At 49.0% G+C, this 13,334-nt stretch overlaps 1 protein-coding gene across 12 annotated transcripts in view; it reads left to right on the top strand.

Moving 5' to 3' along the window:
• The window catches only part of NAV2 (neuron navigator 2), a 397,156-nt gene that overhangs the window by 239,517 nt on the left and 144,305 nt on the right, over window positions 1-13,334 (top strand). For all 12 annotated transcript variants that reach the window (XM_045066131.1, XM_004752128.3, XM_045066132.1 and 9 more), the window contains one exon: window positions 1,462-1,851. In XM_045066131.1, the coding sequence (XP_044922066.1) occupies window positions 1,462-1,851 (390 nt within the window). The remainder of the gene's footprint in view (window positions 1-1,461; window positions 1,852-13,334) is intronic.

Here is a 13,334-nt window from a genome sequence, read left to right as displayed (position 1 = left end):
AGGAAATATTTATAAAAACTTGGGATCACGTTTAAACTATGATTTAGTTGGATGAAATCTAGGATTCCATTGGAAACACTCATCAGGTTGTTTTCAGTGTTGAGGAAGAAGTTGAAGAGGATGCAGCCCTCAGACACCCCTTGGTGGATTTTGGCAGAATCAAGTTTTACGGTTTGTGCTGGGCTTTAATAATGAAGGCAAAGTCTTGCTTACCCCCGTGGACTCCCGAGGAGTCTCCTGCTCTCCAGTTTCGGTCTCTTTGATCAATGGATAGAGCAAGGAGACAGCAGGGCTTCCCCAGAGGTGAAACACTGGGAGTTCTCTCTTAAATAAGATAGGGGCCTGAACCTTACCCCAGTGTGAGGATAGTAAGGCTGTTTCTCAAATCAGAGGGAAACAGTAAAACAGCTGAGGCACCAAACTGGTTCTTCCAGAGGACAGTCAGCTTAGGGGGTGATGGTGGGGTGCCCCCCACCAAACCTTCAGCTATGTGATGGTGTGGAGCCAACCAGTAGGCCCTGAGACTTTGTAATCAAGAATGAAAGATCCTCTTTCCACCCTGATCACCAAAACTGACTTGCTGGGTGGGGGGGAGGGGGTGACTGTTGGATGGCTTTCTTGGCGTGACCTAGGATGGTCATGATGACAGCAGGGAGACCTTTGATGGCTTTTCTGCAGGAAAGACACTCTCTGCTCAGGCAGAAGACCCCAGGGTCCTCCACAGAGGTACTGACCAGCTTGCTTGGACCACAAGAGCTACAGGGCTACAAGTGTGGACACAGGAGACTTATCAATGGCCAGGGATGAGCCCAGTCTCCTGACAAAGTCAGGTCCTTGTGACTTAATTTATTATGGACCTCAAGCCTGGGTGTATCCTACTCTTCCAGCCTTTTCCTTCCAAAGTTTAGTTGTCCTTTTGGAGAAAATGTGGGAGAAGCAAAAGTGTTGGGGAAAGGGAGCTTAGAGCTAGAAAATCAGGGCTCTCCCCACCTGCTTGGTCCATGGGAGCTGAGCATGTGACGGGTGACATTGGGAACTCCAGAGTGGAAAGGGTCGAAAGGGGAGCTGTGACACAGTCTGCAAGAAGGGGTGGGCCCATGGGTATGTTACAACCCCTCGTTACTGTTTCGGCATTTTCTCTTTACTCTCTCAGGTTGGAAGGGAGATTCCAATAGTTCAGATCATTTAACGAAAGGAGTTGGTAGTGGTTATCTTAGACCATGGTTTAGGGGGAAGGTCTCTGCTGGGCTTTTCAGAGTGTCCTACGGATGTACAGCTCCGTCTTTTCATTTCTCACAAAGGAAACACGCTGCGCGGTATATCTGTGGCTGTTATTTGATCCTATTTGGTATATAGGAAATATTTCACAGTTCTCAAAAAAATGTAAAGAACATATAAACTGCAAAAGGATACTAAGCACATGAGGGTCTGTCTAAGCCAAGGCTGGTTTGATGTTTTCAGCACATTGGAGACCACATTTGACACCAACGTCACCACAGAGATAAGCGGGCGCAGTATCCTCAGCTTGACCAGCAGACCCACTCCCCTGTCCTGGAGACTTGGCCAGGCCAGCCCTCGGCTCCAAGCAGGAGACGCCCCCTCTATGGGCAATGGGTACCCACCTCGAGCCAATGCCAGCCGCTTCATCAACACCGAGTCGGGCCGCTACGTGTACTCTGCCCCCCTGAGGAGGCAGCTGGCCTCCAGGGGAAGCAGCGTGTGCCACGTGGACGTCTCAGACAAGGCAGGAGACGAGATGGACCTGGAAGGCATCAGCATGGACGCCCCCGGCTACATGAGTGACGGCGATGTTCTGAGCAAGAACATCCGGACGGATGACATCACGAGCGGGTGAGTACCTTGGGCTTCTCTCTCTTTTCCCAGAGTGGGAGGTGGCTTGACAGCCTGTTTCTCTTTTGCTGGGCTTTGTTTAAGTTCTCCGAAGGAGATCAAACTGTCTACTTTGCTTTCTGCTCCGTCAAAGGCTGTATGGTTGGAGGGGAACCTCCTGGGCTGAGAGTCACCAGATGTGGGCTGCTGTCTAGGCTTCGCCAGTAACTTGCTGGGGGGTCTAGCAAGGCTCCAGCAGTAACCAGAGCGATGGTCGGTAACAAACATATTGTGCTTGGGTGCCTGGGTGGCTCCGATGGTTAAGCGTCTGCCTTCGGCTCAGGTCATGTTCCCAGAGTCCTGGGATCAAGGCCCACATTGGGTTCCCTGCTCAGTGGGAATCCCCCCTCGAGCTGATGTGAGTAACCCCGCCTCGGGTTCCTGGCTTCTCCCTCTCCCTCGGCTGCTCCCCCTGCTGGTGCTCTCTCGCTCTCTCCGTCAAATAAATAAATAAAATCTTAAGATGAAAAAACAAAAAAACCCCAAACCTACTGTATTGATCCTTGAAACCAAGCCTTGTAGTTAAGATGGAAACCAGACTCTTCAGCCTGGCCTCCCTGGCCCTATGGGATGTGGCCCTCACCTTCCCCTCAGAGCTCCCCACTCTCCACCTGCCTTGCTTCCTCTGCTGTGGCTGCCCCTTCTCTCCGGTCTCATTAAGCTCGCCACTGCCTCCCGGACTGTGCACTGTCGGCCTCACTTCCGCACCCCTATCTTTGGTCTCGGCAAGTCTGGTTCTTCCTCCTTGCCCCGCTGGCCTCTCTTTGGGGGTGCCATGCTTGACCATTCACCTTGAAGGAGTTACGTGGCCTACCCCTTGCCCTCGTCCTCTCCATCATCATCTTATGCTCCTTTGAAAGCTTATCACTATTTGAAGTTATCCTGTTGATGTGTTTATGTTTTATTGTCTTTCGGCTCCTCGTGCTTTCCACACAGTAAGCACCACAAAGCCGGGGCATCGGCTGGCTCATTGGCCACCTTATGCCCAGTGCCCTGTACATGCAGGGGCTTAGAAATTGTGCTGAATGAATGAATATGTGTTTCGATAGATGAAGGAGCAAACCCAGCCTCCCTGTGATCCATCTGTTCACACGTGAAGTTCGGGGGAGTGGTGGGTTGGTGTCTGAGCCGCATCATGGCCAAGGGTGGCACGAGGCGTAGACGCCTGACATTAGCTCCACTTCCAGACTGCTGTGTAAACAGAAGGTGCCTCTGTTTATTTCACTTGCCTGGGATTTCTCCATGTGTTAGCCTCACTTGTACAGAAGTTCTCCACCGTCTTTTCCTCCTCTCCCATTCTAGCAGTCAAAAAAATTGCAGATAATAGAAATCAGGAAGAAGAATCATACTGCTCCTTTCCATGAACAGAGTAATCAGGACCCCCAAGGGTGAGTCCGTACTTTCATAAGCTTGATAATAGCTAATGCTCCCATTGTGTGCCGAGCCCTGGGCCAGGGCTTTACATACATTATCTTGTTCTGTTCTCATAGCAAGCAGGCGATATCATAATTCCCATTCTATGGATGAGTAAACTGAGCCTCTGGAAGGTTCAATAACTTGCCCAAGGTCCCAAAGTGATTAGGAGGCAGAGCCCAGAGTCTGTGGCTTCAAAGCTAGAGGCTGTTAGTACACCATTTGCCCAATATTTTATTGCTACATTAAAATAGCGCAACTGCTGGAGTTTATTTCAAAACTACTTTTGCTTAAGTTTATCTGTCTGAGTAGGCATGTTCTTTTACTCAATGAAAACCTTTGCTACAGAGGTTCCTTGGCTTTCTTTCTGCCTGTCACTTTTAGAACTGTCTGGGTGAGTGAAACCTTGGAAGATAAGAACCATCCAACCCTTTGTAACAAATTTCTGCTTTCTGGAATGGCTGACAACACTAATGGATTGGAAATGATCTGGATAACTAAGAGCATCATTTTGTGTTGCTGGTTTTCCATGGCACAAAAAATAGACACACCTATTACTAAGATTAAACTGCATATACTTTAACCTTTTTATTATTATTTAATAAGACTTCTGGTATCCAACATGCCTCAAGATTATCACCATCAATTCCCACTGTAATATGCTACTGAAATATTTTTTAGTTACTTTGAGATTTTCCTTCCTCCTCCTCCTCCTCCTTCTTCTTGTTTTTGCTATCCTATAATAGTTAATTTTACTGTCGCGTCAGTCTTCATCCTCAACAGTTGGTCAGTGTCTGATCGTGATGCAGTATTGACCATTTCCACAAGGTGGAGACATTGAAAAACACCATCCCCTGATCCATTTAGTGACATTAGTAATGTCTCAGAGAGACATTCCCTGTTTTGTTTTGTTTCGTTTTGTTTTAGCTCTTCAGCCATAACTTTTATCCCTGTGAAACAGCACAAGTGTTTACATTTCAGCTCCTGCTTCGGGAAACCCTAGACTTTGAGCAAGTCAGATACGTTCAGAGCAAGTGTAGATAAAATCACGGAAATGTAAGCAAACCACCCAGTGATTGAAACTGGAGAACTTTGGTCTGGCTTTTCTTTAGTGGAGAGCTTTACCTTCCAAATGTGGAGGTGGGAGCGGAAATGGCATCAAATGCTCCTTTTAGTTGTAACACTCTGAAACACGAGTTAAGTAGGATAACACTTTATGGAAATGTGTGTGAGTTTCTGCTTTGAAACCTTGTTACCAGTGCACCTTCCTATGCTGAGTTCAGCTTTACTGTCCTTTGTACTCCACTCTTCTACACATGTAGACAACGTGTAGGTATCGAAGGTCTGGACTCTTATTCTGGGCTTTATGCTCTGCTAAGGAAGTCATTTCGCTGAAGTGGTTGATGTGGTGGAAAGAAAAGATTGAGATGTCCTTCTGTGCTGGAGCCTTCCTCTACCCCTTGCAAGCTCTGTGACGTTAGGTCGGTCACTTTCCTCCCCTAAGCCTCACAGCACTGCATTTAAAATGGTCTTCAACTTTCTACAATTAGATACTTCTCTTTGAAGTCATATCTGATTAATGGCAAATATCTGATGAAGACACAGAGCTTCAGACAAGGTCTTATCAACCTCAAACATCCAGACACTTGGAAACAGTGAGATGATGAAAGTTTTCATTCAGATGCTTATTTGGCTAGTAGGAGCAGCCTTGATGTATGAGTAGCATATAAATCCCTTTGGGAACTCTTTAAGGAAAGTTTTTGTGAAAGTTTACAGTGAGTTTATTTAGAATGCCTGACATTAATTTCTGGTTTCTGAAAACCTATGAACTTGTGTTTTGTTTTGTTTTTTTAAATGACACACTACCCCAGCTTGGTATATAGCAGCTGTTTTTTGCTGTCTCTAGTTCATTGTCTCCACTGGCTGCATGTGCACGGGCACCTGTGTGCATCACTCAGTTCTCCCTAAGGTGTGGCTGAAATGACTCTATTTCCACTGAGTTTTGCTAAGAACCTAATAGCAAATGCCTCTTGTCTTTCAAAGTGTGTATTTATCTAACTCTTCCATTGCACTTAGTATGTACTCGGCGTGTCTAAGTCCTTTCCATGTTGTTGCCGGACCTGGCCACTTTCTTTTATTAGATCAATAAATTGGACTTTGGCTGTACTTAATAGAAAAGAAATGAAAATAACAGACAAAGATGTCTCCTGCTAAGTTTTGATCTGTGAAGTCAATCTGCTTACTGATCTTCTAAAAATTCAAAGTGCCATATGGTATAGAATAAAATTAAAGGGACAGACTTAACATCCATATGTTTGGAAAGATGATTTTTTTTTTTCTTTTCAGAGGAGGCACTGAGTTGTATCATGTTCCAAAGTATACACCCCTTCCCGGGGGGGGGGGGGGAAGATCATTTAAATGTAACAGTAGAAATTTTTCCAAGAACCTTTGATGGCTTCCCATGTTTTGTGGGAACAGATCTCAACTGTACGTGGGAGGCTCTTTATGGTCTTTTCATCCATTGTCCTCCCTGACTCAGCCCTGGCCACATCCCCCCAACATGTCCCACACTTCCCACTGCCCTGGGCTACCTGACATTCAGTACCCAAAGCTGTGTCCTACATATGTAAAGCTTGGTGCTTCAGGATGTGGCTCTTTCTCCATGGCATTCCTTTTGCCTCAAACCCATCTGACTTATCCTAAAAAATAGACACCTCCTAAAAAAAAAAAATAATAGTAATTAAAGAAATCTTCCTCTGTGATGCTGTCATGAAGTCCCCGGCCTGAGTTACCTCTATACGTGTGTTTCTGGTGGCCTTGGTTCTCACCCAGCCTTACGTGAACTTCTCACTTTGTGTGGGAAGTGTTTGAGAGGGGCTGGCTGGTGTCGAGGAGAGCAAACAGAGTTGAGAGTGAATCCTGGCTCTGCCAAATGAACTGAGACTAGTCGTTAACCTTTGGGACCTAGCGATAGAACTTGAAAAGTGCTTGGCAGAGACCAGGATGCTCAAGAACCATCACGTACTCTGTGTTTGTGCGCCTGTCTGTCTCTCGGTCTCCCATCAAAGGTGGGGTTCCCAGTAGGCAGACCGTGCCCATTATTTTTCTAAACTCAGAGACTATAAGTAGGTATTGAATGATTATTTGTGCATGGTCTGTTCTCCATGCCCACCCTCTCAGGACCTTGGACTTATATAACTTGCTGTCTCCAGCTGTGAATCTCAAGGATTCTATCTACAGAACTTGGGAGAAAATCAGCTTCACCTCTGGTGTCTTTTTGGTGCGATGCATAGCTCCATCTAGTGGCCAATGTAGGCTGTGACGTTGTGGTTTTGATTGCTTTCAATTCTGTCTTCTATTGGTGTAGGACTCAGGGCAGAGGAAGGGGCAAATGAGCAGTTGGCTTGTCTTTCAAATGTGGCTTGACCAATAGTGTGGTGGGGGAGAGAAAGCAGGGTTGTGAGCTAGATGGTCTTCAGAGCTGGCCTCGCAATGGCTGTGGTCTTCCCCATTAGGTGTCAGAGATTTCTCCATCAACAGATAGTGTAAGGTGCCTGGTGCCTGCTGGGGGACTCGGTTCTTCAGAATCAGAGGAACCCACCCCTGCCGAATTACTTGTAGCTCCATAAATCCATTAGAGCATGTCTTAGCTCAGGCTGCTCTAGCAAATTACTATAGACAGGGGGACTTATACACCAGACATTTATTTCTCACTGTTCGGGTGGCTGAAAGTCCAAGATCAGAACCAGCCTGGTTGGGTTCTGGTGAGTGCCCTCTTCCTGGCTTGCTGTGTCCTCACATGGCAGACAGAAGAGGCTTGGGTGTGTCTCCCTCTTCTTCTGAGGACACTAGTCCCATCATGGGGACCCCAACCTTTCATGACCTCATTAAACCCACTTGTCTCCCAGAGGTCATTCAACATGTAAACCACATACAAACATATGAATTGGCGGGGGGGTAGGGGGTGAGTGGTGTTAGGGAGACAAGCATTTCAGCTGTAATGGGTGATTCATTTGTATGTGCAACACCTGTGCTTAGATGGCTTTCTCCATCGTTGCTCCCAGGTCACCTCCTCCCAGAAGTTTTATGTGATTCCATCCAAGCAGAGATGGTGATTCTTTCCTCAGAACTTGACTTACCCACAATAGTGAACTGGGCAGTAATAGTACAGGAAAAGGGAGGCCACCCAAACATGAGGGCCATGGGCCAGGGGGGCCGTGGAGATGGAGGCACGCTGTTCTTCTCTTCCTCCCTCATGGACCATCACGGACAGATGTGTAGGTTGTTTCTCACCAGGTCAGTGTCGATCACAGCAGACAGCACCATGGGCCAAAAAAGCAGCACCAATAGCATGAAAGGCTCTTTCTTATCTGGTAAATGTTTCTCATGGTCTTTCCAGGCCAGACCTGAAGTGACCTTGCTGGGCTGTTGTTCCTGGCAAACTGGTAGGAGAGGAAGCCAAAATACTCCTTATAGCCAAAATGCGTCCTGGGGCCAAGATAAACGATTTTAGGTGACGCTGTCCTCAGAGGTCCTGGGTCATGGCCAGGCATGGCAAGCACCTCTGGGATGTGAAAAGGATGGGCTCGTGTTTCTCCAGGTTGTTTCCTCTGCTAGGATCTTGCTTCAGAGGGCTCTTAAAAGCCTTGGGAAGACCAGGTTGCAGGTCAGCCACTGGGCAGGTCCTGCTGATGTCAGAAGGGTCACACTGCCTTGGAAATGTGAAGACTCAGCTCTGTAGGCAGACCAATCTTTAAGGCCCTGGGCAAGTCACTTGTTCCCAGTGCACTGCTGACCACTTACTGTGCACGCATCCCCACGTGTGCATACACACACGTGCACGCACACACACATACACACACACACACACACACACTCTTAAACCTTCAGTGGAGCTCCAGCATGAAGCCACAAGCCCAGAGGAGCTCAGTGGGCTGTTGACGGAGCTGGGCCAGGTCCCAGTGTAGGGTTTTTCCATTCCTCTCTGCTTCCCTCAGCACTTCCTCACTGACAGGTCTTAATGGTATACGAATTCACAGAAACCGTAATACTTTTCCCTGTCTGATACTTTCCCTGGTGTTAAATATCCCAGGCAAGTCTAGTGACCCCTGTTTTCCTAAGAAGCTTTCGAGTAAGCGAGCACAGAGTGTGGCGGGGGTCTGGGGTGCGTGCAGGATTAATTTCCCCAAGTGTTACCCAACCAGTGACAGCTTTCCCCAGGTGGTTGTGAGGTCACCTGACGGGGGCTGTTTGACGGATTGATGGCTCTGGCTACCCTTGTCAGCTGTCCCTGATCGCCGGGGAGCCATCCGCCGTGCCCTTCCGTGCGCCATCGACCCCCTTGATTTACTGAGTGTGGGAAATCCGTCAGCCCTTATCAGCAGCTGGTAGGCAGTTTTATCAAAGAGAGGACCGTGGAGCTGACAACAGGCTGGAAGTGGAGAAATTCCCCAGCATTCCCGAGCCTACTCCAGCCACTGTGGGTGACGAAAGAGGGAGCAGGCAGAGGCCAGGATTAAAGAAAGATTTACTGGGGACAGCTCCATGCAAGGACATGTGGTCCAGCTGCAGCATCAGCAGCCTAGACCACCACTCATAACTAATAGCCAATGTTGACCTGGGAATTGATGGGGAAGAGAGGGGAAAGGGGGTGTCTTGTCTTCTCAGGAAACCAGGCCCTGACTTCTTGAGACTTTCCTAGCTTGCTTTGGGATTTAAATCCCTTCCTACGTCCCCCCTCACCCCCTTCCCTCCAGCATCCTCCAGGGAAGGAGAGGGAAAAGGGAACAAAATGGGTTCTATGGGAGAAGAAAGCCATACCTCAGGCCTCCTGGAAGGGTCCTTGGAGGGGCTCTGACCACCTGCTCTCCCACGCGTACCAGCACGGGCCCCAGAGTTTCCCAAAGCATGGGCTCTTGGGGAACTAGAAACTGGAAAGCCCCCCACTGGCCTGCCTTCTGCGGAGGCGCTGGGTAAAAGGCAGTGAAATTCCATGTGAATGTGTTTATTAAATTTGTTCTGTATTAGAGACTATGCTAAAGGCACGGAGGTCAAGAGAAATGAACAAGCCCCTGTCCCCTAGACCCTCCCATGAGGGAGGGGAGCTCCTGGCACAGGGCAGGGCAGAGGCTGTTCAGTGGAGAGCCCTGGAGAGAGGTGGGGAAGGAGGAAGCAGGGGGTTCTGTGGGGACCACTCATGGAAATGCTGAGTGGCCCATGAGGTAGGGGCAGCGGGCAGAGTGTGGGCTGTGGAGTCCCGCCTGGAGTCCGAGGCTGGCTTCACCATGCTTCGATGTGTGTCTGTGAGCGGCTAGTTGGGTTCCCCAAGCCCCTACCCCAGCGCTGTCGTTTGGCTTCACTGAGATGAGGCACCAGCAGAGCACCCAGAGGTTGTCCACAACCGCAGTGTCCGCCAGCTACAGCACCTTCACGACATGTGAGCTGGGCCTTGAAGGATAAACAAGCAGCCAGACCAAGGTCAAGAGCAAGGGCATGACGACATATGGGCGTGGGTATGTTTTTATGATGGGTTGGAGATGGAAGGCAGGAGGGGGGGTGAGGGGGTGGGGGGTGCTCCAGTCAGAAGCTGCGAGAGTCCACACGTACCTAAATATACAAGTGAGGCCAAGGCTGGGGGAACAGACATGCACAAGGGTCAGAGAGACTTCCCGTTGAACTCAGCCTGCCATGGAGGCACCAGGACAACTTCCATGTTTGCTCCCATGCCGGAAGTGGCTGGGAAAGAGTTGATGTTTGACTTCAACACCCTCCATCCCAGATTTCCCCCTCACGTGTGGGCACCCACCCAGGGCCCTCACAAGGTGTCAGCCTCCAAACCAGCTCCAAAGCAGGGCTGGCTGAGTGTTTAAGCAGAGTATGTGGTAGCCTACAGAATGGACCTCTAGGGGCTCTAGGAAAATGCCAGCCCCAAAGCCTTCCAGTCCTTGCCCTGAAATAGCTCAGGGCCTAGTAGGGGAGAGTCCCCTGTTGGTCAACACTTAATTCTAACCCAAGGCAAGTAGTAATCAGGGTTAGCACTGAGAAGCAAATTGTGGGGTCTCAAGTCGGATCTGAGAATAGAACAGGCCCCATAGGGGTCTTTTATGTTCTCACTTAATCTTTCTGGCAAGTCAGGTTTCTCAGGTTTCTCATCTGCAAATGAGAATCCGCATGCCCAGAGCTGCCAGTGGACTGAATGAGGTAATGCATAAAGAATGCTGGGAGGATGTCTGGGCATCGTGGATCCTTCTGGATCGTCCTCTTAGTGGTGGTGCTGTTGCTCAGGTTCGGTGGGATATGATGTACATATAACACCTAGTTCAGCGCCTGGCACAGGGCAGAAGCAGTCGCAGCGTTTCATTCTCCTCCACCTTTACGCATCCTCAGACCTCAGGGAGACTTCTCACAGTGCACGGGGTTTGGGGCCAGACCGTCATCGACATTCACGTGGGGAATGTGGATACCCCTAAACACTCCAGCCGACAAGCAGCGGCCGGGTTAGAGCACCTGCTGGGTGAATCAGGCCGAGCGAGGCACTCCTTCCTCTCCTTCCCACGTCTGGACTGTCCGCTGTCTTGTCGGAACAGACGTCCTGCCCTTCCCAAGGCTCTTCGTCCGTAAGCAGTGTCCACAAAACACCCGCCAGCATTCAGGGATTACTCAGAGCAGCCCCCACGTGTTTAACCAAGGGAACCTCCACTGCCGCCCATTAATCAGTGCTATGGAGAGTGCTCCGTATTTTTCACAAGTTGACAAATATTGAACAAGTGCCTCCTCCTTTCCAGGCTGTGCTCTGGGGTAGACCAGCAAGATTGGTTTTCAGGGCTGGACAGTTAGGTACTGTGTATTTGGGGGGACCCACTTTTGATCCTTGTAGGTCCTTCTAGGGATAAACGTGGGACCCATGAGCTCACATTCACCGAGGGGCACTCACACATACAAGAAAAATGTATTTCAACTCTGTAGCTCTCAGGGGGGTGCCAGGGAATACAGGTAACATGGAGGGCACGCTTTCCGAATTGTTGAGTCTTACGTATCCCCTAAACGTGGGCTTTATATGGTATTTTCATTTCATTATTAAGGAAAAAGAAGACCCAAGAGGCTCTTGTTACTTAATTGTTTTAAGGCCATGGACGAGATGGAAAAGAGGGCCTGATAGCTTATCGTTTCTTTCCCTTTGTGTGCTGGAATTTCAGTGTGACTTTGGCGTCTTTGTTGCTGTACAATAGTTGCATATTCGGGACTGTATCCTTGGGGGACCCCCTCCTCTTTGCTGACATGCTCTGGTCTGCAGGGCCCTAATGCACCTTGAATGGAGAGCAGCCAGGAGTCACAGCTAGACCCGAAGGTCCCTTTGTTTTCCCGTTAGGCTTTTGCGTAGCTCTCATCTAGAAAACCCAGTCCATGTTTATTTTTTTATCTTAAAGCATATAGATCACTGAAAATACCCTTCCCAGTTGGTTTTCAAGGGTCAGCAGCGACAGAGTGGCCCAATAGATTTATGATGGTGAGGTTGGAGAAGACGAAGTTCGAGTTGAGGTGACTATGAAAAGAAACATTTGGATGAGAGGTTGGGAGTATTTTGGCCCTGAGACAGTAAAGCCCATGTTGAAAGCTCAGCAAAAAAGGTAGGGGGGGGGTGCATATGTGCCTTTACTCAGATCAAGATAAGAAACTGACATTTTGTTGGGAATTCATGATCTTCTCTTGCTGCTCTGGAGTCATGGTATGATGGAAGCAAGTTCGGTCTTTGGACTCAGAGGACCTGACCTCTTACCCTTTGCTTGCCATCTGTGTGACCTCAGGGAAATTGTTTCCTTTTCTGAGCCGCTTCCCGTCTGTTAGATGGTAGCCTACTTTTTAGGTGCGTAGTGAGAAGGAAAGAGAGTGAGAGTGTGTGTAAAGTATCTGACACATGGGATGGGCGTTCCCTTGAGCTTTCTCAGACTCGCTGCGTTTATTTGCCTTACTCGGTTTCTGTTTTTCTCCCCTACTGAGAATATTCACGAAGACGATCTCCTGCCGTTTCTTGCGCTTGAGTGTGGTGATCACGCTTTTGCTCGCTGTGTCAGAGTTGATCTGTTTGTGTGTTAATGTTCTCCAGAAGAAAAGTTGATGTGGCGGTTCAAGTCCAAAGGCATTCTGGAGGCAGAACTTCCTCCTCCTTGGGGAATATCAGCCTTTATTTCTCTTCTTTGAACTGCTTGGATGAGGCACACTGGTATTATGGAGACCATCTGCTTTCCTGGATGTCGCCTGGTTTCCATGTCTTCCTCCGCTAAAAAGTACCTTCACGGCAACGTCTAGTCTAGTGTTTGCCCCAGTATCTGGAATCATGGCCCAGCCAGGTTCATGTATAAATTAACCATCACCGTCTGCAAGCAGGCCTTGTAGGGTCAATGGGAGTGAGTCATCTGGGGGCAGGCGGCAGCTACCTGGGACCCAGAGAGAAAGAGCAACACATCAGCTGCTAGAAACATCTGTCAAGACTCAAGGCGAATGCGTCCTGCCTGGGGTGTGACCACAAATCAAGGGTCTGTGCATGCCTTGGAAGAAACCATGCATCCCTTCTAGAATCCCCAGGGTCCTGATGAGAAACCTCCCTGAGAAATGGAGGGTTTGACCTTTTCTCTTAATCCTGCAGCAACTGCGGGGTGAGGCGTGGACACTTCTGGGCCGGAGGGCTGATGATTGTTGAGACCCCAGAGTGGAATAAGATTCCAAGTCTAAGGAGAGGCTCAAGTCTGTCTCCAGAGTCTTCTCTGGGCTATAAATCAAGCCTGTGTTCATTTCTCGATCTTGGGACAAATGGGAAAAGGGTATCTATGGTTCTCTGCCACGACCCATGGTCCAGATCCCAGTTCCCAGATCTTGAAGCTCGGAACTGCCTAGTCATCTGTTTTGAAATAAGGAACCTCGGGGCACGTGGGTGGTTCAGTGGGTTAAAGCCTCTGCCTTCGGCTCAGGTCATGATCCCAGCGTCCTGGGATCGAGCCCTGCATTGGACTCTCTGCTCCACGGGGAGCCTGCTT

This window comes from Mustela putorius, unplaced genomic scaffold (genome assembly GCF_011764305.1).
Source record: "Mustela putorius furo isolate JIRA1106 unplaced genomic scaffold, ASM1176430v1.1 tig00003859_pilon_pilon_pilon, whole genome shotgun sequence".
Taxonomy (NCBI): Eukaryota; Metazoa; Chordata; class Mammalia; order Carnivora; family Mustelidae; genus Mustela; species Mustela putorius.
This window is presented reverse-complemented; position numbering and strand designations above follow the sequence as displayed.